The 13509-nt window shown below is 35.3% G+C and overlaps 1 protein-coding gene across 1 annotated transcript; it reads right to left on the bottom strand.

Annotated features, from left to right (window-relative positions):
- Positions 1-4420: 4420 nt before the first annotated feature.
- Positions 4421-5362, bottom strand: LOC124508143 (olfactory receptor 4K13-like). Its single transcript, XM_047074560.1, has one exon. It carries the CDS (start codon positions 5360-5362, stop codon positions 4421-4423), a length of 942 nt encoding a protein of 313 aa, XP_046930516.1.
- Positions 5363-13509: the final 8147 nt, after the last annotated feature.

Raw genomic sequence — 13509 nt, forward strand, 5'->3', positions numbered from 1 at the left:
TTATATGACTTCAGTGAACAAAGTAAGTGTACTTGAGGGGAACATTTTTTAAAAATTGATTTAAAAAATTGAACCTACATGACTCAGGCCTAATTTTATTAACATGACAAAAAAAATCGCACTATCTGTCCTCTGCCAAATTTCACCCAACTGGGTGTCCAACTCTTGACTTAAGTCATGATCTCACCATTCATGGGATGGAGCCCCCATTTGGCTCTGTATTGACAGCATGGATTAATTTAAATCAATTTTTCTATTTTAATTTTAATTTTGGGATTCTCCCTCTTTTTCTGCCTTTGCCCTGCTCACTTGTATCAGCTTGTTCACTTGCTCTTTCTCTCCCTCCCTCCGTCCCTCTCTGTAAAATAAATGTAAAAAAATTAAAATTAAAATAGAAAAATTGATTTAAATTAATCATTATCTTAGCATATTATGTGTTTTCTGTGTTGAAATACTCAATGTGGGGAAGTAAAACATAGATAAATAATATGAAATCACCTTTTCTCATTTTCTTGATATGATATTTTATTATTTTACATTTCAGACTTGTCACAGATGCTAAACTTAGCCAAGGGAGAACGTAGTTGTTCCATTATTTTATAATATCCTAAATTACTTTTTATTTTATATTTTTACCCTATAAGGATTAAACTAATTCAAATTTATATTCCTGAACATGAACTCAAGTTATAAAACTGATCCCTCAGATCAGGAATGTGGCTCTTACTCTTACTGAAAGTAGATACAGTGTTCAGTTACTATTTGACCAAAATTATCTTTTACTATTGCCCTCATGATCAGAATAATATGGTTTTCATTTAGTTCTAAGTTTCTTATAAAATGTCTTCTCCTTTATTAAAGTGTGCAATTGCAGTTTTCTTTAGCACTGCTATTGAAACCTACCAGTTCTAGCTGAAGAGTGGCCTCTTCAAAGATGTGAAGATACAGTGAGATCCTGAATATATATTATCTTTTTTAACCTCCATGAATTGACAATCATTGGTAGGTATGGAAAAAAAAAAAAGACAAGAACATAAATAAGATGCAGACTGTGATCAACCCCCAAAGGGAATCATTAAAATAAACGTGCTGGTGTTACCTAGAGTTCAGAGCAAGGACTTACTTTCTCATTATTTAAGTGGATGGTGAGTTTGTGAAGTGTATCAGCCATGTGAACTTTCACTAGTAATCGCTTTTCAGAAAAAGCACTAATTCAAGTGTTTTGGTTGGGGAAGGATGAACACATTAACAGAAAATGGATCTATCATAGATGATAGACTTGAAATTATAATTCTATTAATATTTTATCAATGTCAATATTTATAGTTAGTAATTGAATGAATTTATTCAAGTAAAATTAATATATTTGATATAATAGCCTACACTGAGAAAGGCATAGCAGACATTGCTAAAAGATTTCTCACTCTTTTTGACAGAATCTAGGAATTTTATAAAAAATTTTATTTTCCCCATGCAGCTATTACCAATTAAAATTGCCATGAAAAATAAGTCTTTTAAAAATATTTCTGCTGAGGAGACATATGTCACAGTTTAGTGTGGCATTTGAGATCTTTGCAAGAAAGAAAAGGATTCTTAAATATAGAAATTAGAAATATAATATTAGAACAATATTTGATGCCCTGATTTGATTACCCAAACCAGTTGGTAAGCATGGTACACATAGAATTTTTCAGTGTTAGAAGCACACGGTCTAGGACCAAACTCAAGTAGGGAAGATATACTTAAAAAGGAGAAGAGAATAAGGAGGGAAAGTAGGTAAGTTTGATATTCGGGGCGTATTTTAAAGCTTTTGCACGGCAAAGGAAACCATCAGCAACAGAAAAAGGTAACTTACTGAGTGGAGAAAATATTTGCAACTGATATATCCAATAAGGGGTTAGTATCTAAAATATATAAAGAATTCATATAACTCAACACTAGAAAAACCCAAACAATCCAGCCAAAAATGGGCAGTGGACCTGCAAAGATACTTTTCCAAAGAAGACATACAGATGGTCAACAGATTCATGAAAAGATACCCACCATGACTAATCATCAGGAAATATAAATCAAAGCCACAATGATATTCACCCACATTACACTTGTTAGAATGGCTAGAATCAAAAGGACAAGACATAACAAGTGTTGGTGAGGACGTGGAGTAAAATGAGTCTTGTGGTGGGAATGTAAGTGGCAGAGCCACTGGAAAAAAGTATGGAGATTTCTCAAAAAAATTAAAAGTAGAGTTACTATATGATCCAGTAATTCCACTGCTGGGTATTTAAAGAAAATGAAAACACTACTTTGAAAATATTTATGCATCCCTACATTTACTGCAGCGTTATTTATAATGGCCAAGGTATGGAAGCAACCAAATTGCCCATCACTAGAGGTATGGATAAGGAAGATATATATACACAATGGAATATTACTAAGCTATAAAAAAGAATGGAGTCTTGCCAGTTGCAACAACATGGATGGACCTAGAGGGTGCCATGTTAAGTGAAATAATTCAAAGAAAGACAAATACCGTAAGATTTCACTCATATCTGGAATCTAAAAAAAAAAAGATGAATAAAAAAACCCCAAAAGCATAAGTAGAGATATAAATACAGAGAACAAATTGATGGCTGCCAGAGGTGAGGCAGGTGGGGGAATGGGCAAAATAGATGAGTGGGAGATACAGACATCCAGTTACGGAAAGAAAAAGTCACAGGAATAAAAGGAACAGCATAAGAAATATAGTCAAGGATATTAGTGATATATGGTGATGGAGCTACAGTTCTTGTGACCATAGTAGATAATGTACAAATTTGTCAAATCACTATGTTGTACACCTGAAACGAATGTGTGTGAACTATACTCAAATAAAAAAATTCATATAAAAAACAAAAAGTATTAAACAATTTTTAAAGATAGACATTTAAAAATGTTTTTAAAGATATAAAAAGAGTTGGTTCCAAAGGTGTTTGAATAATTTTAGCTTTTCTATTTGCCTTTGGAAGTCTTTACAGTTTCCACAAACTCACTGTTTGTATTATTTAATAAAATAAGGCTTACCATCTGAAACAGCCCAATAACTATTCCCCCTGCTTTCACGTTTGCTGCATTATATTCTCTACTTGTGAGGACTGAGGTACACCCAACCATAAGGTATGCTGGATCCCATCCCTCCCTTTCCTAAAACACTTCAATTTACATTGGCAATAAAAAGGAATCCACTATGCTTGAATACTCTGGACTTTTCCTTTCTGTAAAATCTCAGCATAGGTCTTCTCTCTTTTATTCATCAGTCTCCTTTACAAGGTCTACCTTTAATACTTAAAAAACTCTTTCTCATTTCGCAATGCCTATGTGCACTGGCCATTTTGCCAGAAATGCTCTTTTCCCTGCTCAATGTCTAATTCTGGAGCTTTCTTAATGTGTTGGTATAAATGTCTCCTCTTAAAGTGATCTTCTAAAACCACCACACCTAACATAGGTCCCTCCCCTTTGATATTCTCTCCAGAACAGGCATCAGGTCTCTGTCTATAACCATGTATCTGTATTGCTTTGGGCAGTGCTTGGTACCTAGTAAATATTTTTCTAGATGTTTCATGAATGACTTATTCCAGTTGAAAAAACATCGATATGTTATCTGGTTGAGCAAGCTTTGCTAGCAGTTCATGGTTTTAGTTTTTAGCATTTTAGTTGATACTGATTCTTCAAAAACTATTTGGATACTAAAGATATGTTGGAAAAAATTCATTTTTCAGCGTATTTTTAAATTCTACTAAAGATGATTAGCATATTGAGGCTATATAGTGAGAAAGTATTATTATCCTCATTCAGATCACAGTGCCTCTGTACAGACTCCATATGGTTGACAAATAGTAATAGATATTTTAACAACAATAAGTTACAAATGCAACTTTAGATGAGTTCAAGCCCTGTATTGGGCTTTGCACTGACAGTGCAGAGACTGCATGGGATTCTCTATATCCCTCTCTCTCTGCCCCTCCCCAATCATACTGTCTGTCTCTCACGAAACAAACTTAAAAAAATACAACTTTATAAGTAAAAATGAAATTAAACATCATATAGTGTGCTATCTTATGAAAGTTAACTATTTTTATATACTGAGCCATTATGTCTTTGAAAAAAGACATGTGATTAGATATTTTAAACATTGATCAGGGTTGTTTCCCTGAGTTCTAAGACAGGGAAGTACAAGGAAATAATGAATGCACACTTATTTATGTATTGAATGTATGCTATGAACATTTCCATTATATTTTTAATAAAACTGATCTTAATAATTCCATGAATTGACTGAAAATTGATAATATTTAAAATTTTCATTTTAATTATTCTGATAAATATTTAAGACTCAAAATCCCAAAGCAGAGAACACAAAACAATCAGCTGTTATAAACATTATTTAGGAAGTGAGCCAAGAGTCAATATGCTGGCTGCTAAGTCTCTTAATGGCTGCTTTCATTTCCTGATTCCTCAGAGTATAAATAATTGGATTAAGGAGGGGGGTGATTATAGAATAAAATACAGAAAGAAATTTATCTACAGAGTAACTCTTGAATGGGAAAGCATAGATGAAGATAGCAGGACCAAAGGAGAGAGTGACCACAGTGATGTGAGCAGACAGTGTGGACACTGCCTTAGAGGATGCACTGGAGGAGTGCTGCCAGATGGTGACCAGCATGACAATGTAGGATATGAGCAGGAGAATGAAGCAGATCAGGGACAGGAGTCCACTATTTGCAATCACCAAGAGCTCTAGGATATAGGTCTCAGTGCAGGCAAGCTTGATGACCAGGGGAAGGTCACAGAAAATGCTGTCCACAACATTGGGACCACAGAAGGGTAAACCTACCGTGAAAACCATCTGGCTTGTGGTATGTATGGACCCAATTGCCCATGAGAGCAGCAGAAACCTGATGAGCACCCTGCGATTCATGATGGTCTGATACTGCAAGGGCTTGCATATGGCAACATACCTGTCGATGGCCATAGCTATCAGAAGAGACATCTCTCCACCCCCAAAGAAGTGCATAAAAAACATCTGAGCCATGCAGCCCCACAGGGAGATGGTCTTGCATTTTCTAAGGAGGTCTGCAATCACTTTGGGAGTTGTAGCAGAAGAAAGACATAAATCAAAAAATGATAAATTTGCCAGAAAGAAATACATGGGGGAGTGAAGATGCGTATCAACTATCACAGAGATCACAATGAGGAGGTTTCCTACTACGATGGCTACATAGACAAGGAAGAAGACTGCAAAAAAGAATATTTCAATTTCTCTAGAAGTGGAAAGTCCCAGCAAGATGAACTCAGACACACTTGATCTGTTTTTGGGGACATCCATTCATCCTTTCGTATGAGTTTATCAGAGGTTGCCTAGAAGAGGGAAAAACACACAGAATGTCATAGGGACTGACAAGTCCATAAACTTGATCTTTACTCACATACTGTTTCTTATCCAGGCAAACAACCCTTTTGGTACTATGACTACTTCTTTTGTATTTTACAGGAGATATTTCACTGGACCACATGGTATAGAAACTGGAGGGAATGGAGACAACTAAATAAAATGGGTATATTGGTTAGTAGGGGCATGGTCAGTTGGACATTTGAGAAAACCTCTCCTTGTTCAGCTGCAGATCAGACTGTGTGAACTCATAAGGTACTAGAATAATAATAGAGAAGAGATTGGAAGGCATCAGCAAAAGTGATTTTTATCTCTTGCAGGAGGTGCATTTACTGACACATTTTCATGAAAATCTCAAAAGGCAGTAAAAATTCGCCATAAATATTTCTGAAATCACATGAAGTGCATTATGATTCTTGAAAAGAACTGATTATAGACCATGAGCATATTGTTGATAGAAGGTTGCATGTGGAGACAGTTATCTCATTAACTGAGATCAAACCCAATTACTGAGGAAAGATTAAGTTATTTAGACTAGACTGTCAAAACCACAGATACTCATCTACATGTGCCGGACTCTTCAGTTCATGTGATCAGATGTAAAGTGTGTCCCATCTGTGCATTCTTCTCCAGTTGTTGCAAACATGAACAAAGATCTGTTTTTATCTGATATTCTTTCTAGGTCATATGACTTCACAGATATAAGTATAAAGAAACACCTAAATCACTATTAGTAAGACTAGTGAAGTTTACCATTGTAGTCTTGTTCCACTTTCCTCCATTAGTGAGGGATAAAGAGTAAGGTGAATCATTTACCTTTGTAAGCATGACTTAACAAGACTTCAAAAGAGTCCTATCTTTGAGAAGAGTCCTATCTTGGGTTACTTAGCCTCCTTGGACCTATCCTTACTCACAATTATTTCCCTTAAAGTTCTTTCAATCTTTGACTTTGTCAGAGATGGAAAAGTGTCAGAGATATTATGTTGCTGACTTGGGTGGATTCAGGCAAATTAAATGAACTTTTAAAAAAGACACATAAATAAAGGGAATAGGTCAGTGCTCATTCTATGTAAATTCACCTGGTTAAGACCTTCCTTGTTTGGCTGATTTTAGCTCTCTTCTTCAAGTCTTATTTCAGGCATGTTCATCTTCAGTCTTTTCCTTGCTTTTATGAGAGCCTAGACCGAAGGCTAATGTAGATTATAAGAAAAGAAAATAGAATGTATGTGATTTGGGGATACATGTAATCTTTTAGTTACATAATTCATATTTTTAAAATTGTATATCTAGATAACCATAATAAACAATCATATGTTCGTTTCTATGCATGGTTACTATCACTAAGACACACAGTTCTTGTAAATGGCCCATAATCATCCTATTATAACCCCAAACATAATCAGCCCATTATGTTTGACACTATCATTCAAAGTAACATAAAAACTTCCTTCTTTCACAAGGTAATAAAACAGGAAATGTACATCTTTGATAGTTCTCATTCACAGATGGGAATCTGTATTTCTTCTTTGTGCCTTGTACTCTTAACTGTAGGACAATTATTTCATCTGAACTATAGCCTCTAGACCTTCTGTATTTCCTTGAAGCACGCAATAGGTATACTTTGCAGGTGCACCTGGGTCTGGCAAAGACAGAGCCTAGAGAAGATGTTATCTCTAATTTTTTTCTCGCTTAATGAGTGTTTTCACTACTTGGCCATTTTCAGACTGTTACTATAGGAAAGTTGAATTTTCTCATAAGCTTTTCTAGAAATCCCTAACAAGTATAATGATGGCATCAATATTTTATGAGTGGTGACGTTCTATGATTTTCAAAGCCCTGAATCACGCATTTTATCCTCACATTTCTATCATTTATCTCTCTTTTAAAATAATTGCATTTCTAAAAAACAACAAAAGCACTTTCTCTATATTTCTGCTATAATTTAAAGAATAAAATCATTCAACCTGATAAGTATAACCAAACAATTTGAACATACCTAGATTTCTTTGGTCTAAGAATAATTTATTGGCCTTTATAATCTAATTTCCAATAATCATGGGTATAGTGTTTTCTGATTTTTGTTTTTTTTTCCCAATTGTAACAAGATCATGTTTGTTCCAGATTAATTTTTGAAACCCATTGAGCCTTCCTCTCAGTTTCATTTTGGCACATATGTTTCACACTTATGGATACATTTAAGGTTATTAATGAGAATAATGTGATCGATGTGGTATGTAGATAGAGTAGCATGTCAAGATTATGTAACCTACCGGTTTGCACTTAGACTTCAGAGGTAACATCAGTATGAAATGGATGCTTAATCTTCAACATCCAGAGACTTTATTTTCTTCCCTGGACTTCAAAAGACAGCAGTATATGAGTGTATCCCTTGGTAGGAGGCACAAAGGAGAGAACCCATTTAATTGTTTTAGATTCCTTAGGGACCAGTGGTAAAAAAGTAATTGAGATTGTTAAAAAAGACTTTCGACATTGCAGAAAGGAGATACCATTTTTCATCTATAAAACTTATAATACTTTAAAGGCAATAATCCATTCTAGGACTAGAGTTGAATTATGAGAATTCTATATGATGTTCATTCTTTTGTAGTAGTTTGTTTTCTACAAAAACATTCATAAATGTGATATTTAGCAAAAATATAAATATTCTAGATTATTTAAATTCTACATTTTATTAAGGCTGAGATTTTCACATTTAAACTGTAATCTTTGTGGACTGTTGAGAAACAATGTGAAATTATTTTTTATCATTAAAATTAAATAATAATTCATTCCACTAAGAATTTGTTATGCTTTTTTTTATTACCTTTCAAATTTGCTGATACATCAGGCTCTTTTTGGGGAGTACTTGTTTACTGTTTTATTTTCCTGGATAATTTTTGAAGAGTTACTACTTAACTCATTAGTTTACAGTATAGTTCATGTATAGAAGGGCAAGTCTGTTGTCATTGCTTTATTCATTCAGAGTGTTCTTGGTTATTTTTATATATTTTTATTCTACATTAAATAGATGTATTTTCTAAAGTTAAAACAAGTTCCATTGACATTTTAATCTCGTGGTATGAAACTTCTAAGAAAGGTTTGAAAAAATGAACAGAATTACAAAACTGAGTCTTCCATTCAGAAAGATTTTATGTCTCTTTGAATGTCTGCCTACTTTTATGATACAATATATTTTCTAATCTTCATTATCAATTTTTTGGATAACACATTATTTGTTAAATGTAATTTTGCATATACTTACTATGATCTTTTTCTTTAACATAATTGGTTTTATTGCTATTGGTTCCATTTATTACATATTTATATGGCACATGGTATCATTGTGAAAATCTCTTTTGTCATTTTTCCCCTGTTCTTTGTCTTCTTTGTTTCAAGTTACTGGTAAAATAATATACAACATTAATAACATTTTTTCTTCAGATACATTTCCTGTGCCTTAGTCCATTAACTAAGTGTTTAGATTAATGTTGAATTAACAGTGATGATAACTGGCTATGGCAGAATTTGTTAGTTTCCCAAACATGACCCTTCCTTCTTTCTTGAAAACAAAACCTCATTTTCTAACTTTTTTTTACAGTTTATTTATTTTGAGAGAGAGAGAGAGAGAGAGCAAGCAGGAGTAGGTGAGGGGCAGAGAGAGAGGGATAGAGAGAATTCCTAGCAAGCACCATGCTTAACACAGAGCCTGACATGTGGCTTGGTCTCATGACTGTGAGATAATGACATGAGCTTTAATCAGAAGTAATGGCTTAATTGTCTGACCACCCAGGTGCCCCATTCTCATTCATGGTATGAGGCGTCTATGCACTTCCATGGAGTCTCCAACCCTGTCGAGAACACTGCATCTCACTACCTTGAGCCAGCCACTGTTCTTCATTTTCCTCACCAGTGACCAGTTTAGTAATTGGTATAGACTGTGTAACAGACTGCTGAGTCTGCTGAGTAGCCTTCTCCCATTCATCATCAGATGTCTGATTCATTAAGTGGCATTGTGAAGCCTGCCATGTGATAAAAGTGGCAAATAACATGAAAGTAAACATTATTTTCAGGTGGCTACTTGGTGAAAATTCTTTAGAGGGGCTGACTTCTGATAGAGTCGCGCACTTTGCCTCTCCCCAACTCTATATTTTCTCGGGTCTAATTGGAATAGTGTTAGTTGTTATACTAACATAAAGTACTATAAATATTTACAGTTCAATGCTGTCAGGTTAGCATTCTACATACATAAAACAGGAGTTTAATTAATTACTTAGTAACATGAAGTGAATATGTCTAATGACATGAAGGCTGAGATGCTAACAGGAAATGTTCAGGGAAACCAAAGATGAACATCACTGGAATCTACCACCAAATCTAATCTGGAGGGGCAAGAGAAGACACAGTCTTACCACAGCCCCAGGGTAATGACATGTATTCATTTTCTTCTTCTCCCTCAAAAAATTTCCCAAAAACTAGAAGCTTCATCCAACCCAAATTTCTTATCTCCAAGTTGTATAAGTCCGAAATCCAACTTTTTTCTCTCTGGGATACAATGAAGTTGTTGGTAGGACAATATTTCTTACTGGAGGCTTTGAGGGAGGAAACTGTTCCCAGACTATTCCTGGCTAAGGGCCAACTTTAGTTCTAGGTGTTTTTAGAATAACATCTCAATTTCCTTGCTGATTTTCAGTCAGGGGTTATTCTCACTTTCTAGACATTGCATGTATTCTTTGGTCATATCTTCTTCCTCTTCAAAGCCAGGAACAGTGGATGAAAGCCTCCTCAAGGTTCATCCTTCCTGGATTCTTTTTTTCTTTCTCTGGATCCATGAAAAGTTCAATACTTTTAAATACTCAGGCTACATTGAAGCCACAAGATTACCCAGGATAATCTCCCCATCTGAAGGTTTATAAACAATCATATTGTCAAATTTCTGTTTGCCATGTAAGGTAACATATTCACAGGTTCCATGATAAGGGTATGGACTTCTTTGGGAGACCATTATTTTGTGCATGATGCCTTATATACAAAAGTGAGAAATGTGGTGACCAATTTCACTAGGAGGGCTAGAGTCATGGAAGTGTTCCTGAGTTCCAGAGTGAGCCAGAGAACTGCTACAGATATTTGGGCTAAGACTGTGTGTGTGTGTGTGTGTGTGTGTGTGTGTGTGTGTGTGTGTATTCTTCATTTTCTTTTCCTCCCACCCTATATTAATCTAACAGTGATATCCATTTGTAACTATCTGAAGGTCAGGAAATGTTAGGGTGCTTAGAAATGAAGTCTTCATGCATTAGGGCTTCCTGTAGTAAGAGCAAATTTGTAGAAATGAAAAGAATGGATTGGAAGGAATATGGGACTATAATGGCACACATCCTTTTATTATTTAGTCTTTCTGGAGTACAAATGTGTGAGGAATTTTTACAGACATTTTGGGAGAAATTATTTAAAAATGAACATACAGGGGCGCCTGGGTGGCTCAGTCGGTTGAGCGGCCGACTTCGGCTCAGGTCATGATCTCGCGGTCCGGTCCGTGAGTTCGAGCCCCGCGTCGGGCTCTGTGCTGACAGCTCAGAGCCTGGAGCCTGTTTCAGATTCTGTGACCCTCTCTCTGACCCTCCCCCATTCATGCTCTGTCTCTCTCTCTGTCTCAAAAGTAAATAAAAGTGAAAAAAAATTTAAAAATGAACATACATAATAGGGTTTTGGAGTCTCTGTTGATAGTGTGGCACTGCTACACATACATTGGACTAAGATGCTATAATTGTTTTACACTAGAAAACAAAAGCTCTATCTAATTATAACACTGCATTCATGGCTGATTAAAGGCAGACCAAAATTTAGGTCAAGGACATGTGATGTGCACTTATTTAAAAGGAAGTTAAGTGAAATTTTCAATATTCCTAAGATAGGGCATAAGAAAAACAACACTTTTTTCTTCCCAGATTAAGCCGCTGTGACGAATCAAATGTGAGGACAAAAACCATTATCATTTAAGATGGCAGGGTCTTGCCACATTTGTGAAATTTTGGAGAGTTTATCCAGGGCAAGGATGCTGAGGCATCTCCTTAAAAGTTAAAGTATTGCATCTTGTACCATCGCTGTGCCACTAAGAAGAAATCATAATGTCTGGTAGTCCTCTCCAAGTTTTAGAGGCAGTGTATTCCAACTTGTATATAATATTTATTGATTGACATGAGGTTTCCAGTTTTGTAAACTTAGTTCAGGGGAGGCATCTTATCAGATCTAGAACAAAGTAAAAGTAGCCTTACCACTAGGGCCGTTTATCCAGGTTAATCATACAGTATTAAAGTTATCTCTCCTGAGAAATAAACCATTCATTAGTTTTTTTTCCATATTCTAATAGGAGAGTCACAATATAGTTTCACAGGATCATAGCATGTGTATGCCATGTGCAGCAGAGAACTGTGCATGAGTTGGAAATTAGCCACTGACATTCTACTAAACCCCGTAGGTATGGACCATCTGACCATGGAGGTTCAGTTGACTATGGAGATGTAGGTGTCCATCATGCCCTGCATCATTTTATATTAAGACTGACTTTGAGCATCACGGTGTTTAGATTGTATCCTGGTATCTTGAGATGGCATCCTCTAGGATGTAGTGTATACTCTTATTTAATGACATTAGATGCAATTTTGTTCCCAGTAAACAGAATCTGTAGGGTTAAGAACACGGATATTCTCTGTATATCTTCAAACTCTATAAAACACTTGTAGAATTTATGCTTTCTTTTCCCACAGCTTCAGGCTCTCTAGTTCCAGAAGTTCTGGGATATGCTTTCACCAGTGATGCAGTAAGATTCCTATTAACCTCAAGCTTCACTGCCACTCAATCACTTTATGTTTTTCTTTCCCAGAGACATCATGGCAATGAAAGGTGTCACTATCTTGTAAGTAATTTACCTTGGTCATCAGAAGAGGTAGTACTGCTGCACTACAATGGTTAAGTAGGGCCACAGTAGAATTTTTTAAATCCAAATTGAAATATGGAATTGAACTATTCTACTTCTCGGCTGAAAAAATGCACTGGATGGTATTACTTGCAGAGATGTCAGTGAAGAAGAAAACATTAGTGAACATGGAGCGATAGCTATACAAAATGAAACAGGAAGAGATTAAAAACAATTTCCATTCCATAAATGTCTCTACAAGGTAAATGACCATACACAGTGAAAGTAATAACAATACCTTGTTGAATGTGTTATCTCAGTAGATAACAGCAGACGTAAATCTAAAACAGCACCAACACCAGAGTGGGGAGAAGGTAAATGGAAGGAAATGGAAGTTTCACTAATGTGATATTTGTATCACTAACTGTGGTCCATGAGTGTCACCCATGTGTTGCAGTTGGACTGTGGTATATCACAATGTTCAGTATGTATTTGTGGTCCTAAAATTAACATTAAAGCCACAACAAATTTTTCTGTTCTTCCTGTTTGAGTTTTGGTAGTGTGTGAGTATCTAGGAATTTGTCCATTTCTTCATCTTGTCCAGTTTGTCAGTATATAATTTTTCATCATATTCTCTTTTGATTGTTTGAATTTTGTGCTGTTGGTTGTGATCTCTCCTCATTTATTCATGATTTTATATGGGTCCTCTTTTTTGATAAGTCTGGCATGGTGTTTCTCAATTTTGTTAACTTTTTCAAAAACCAGTGTTTAGTTTCATTGATCTGTTCTGCGTTTTTTCATCTTTATCATTTGTTTCTGCTCTAAACTTTATTTTTTCCCTTCTTCTGATGGCTTTGGGATTTATTTGCTGCTCCTTTTCTAGTTCCTTTAGGTATAAGGTTAGGTTGTGCATTTGGGAACTTGCTTTCTTCTTGAGCTAGATATGATTTGAAGTGTATTTTTCTCTGTGACTGCCTTTGCTGCATCCCAAGGATTTAGAGTGTCATATTTTCATTTTCATTTACTTCCATGTATTTTTTAAATTTATTCTTTAATTTCCTGGTTAATACATTGATTCTTCAGTAGGATCTTCCTTAACCTCCATGTATTGAGGGCTTTGCAAATTTTTTCTTGTGGTGATGTCAAGTTTCTTAGCATTATGACTTGAAAATAT

This window comes from Lynx rufus, unplaced genomic scaffold, assembly GCF_022079265.1.
Source record: "Lynx rufus isolate CCGP_SWC_20201006 ecotype Redwood Valley unplaced genomic scaffold, mLynRuf1.p SCAF_13, whole genome shotgun sequence".
Lineage (NCBI taxonomy): Eukaryota > Metazoa > Chordata > Mammalia > Carnivora > Felidae > Lynx > Lynx rufus.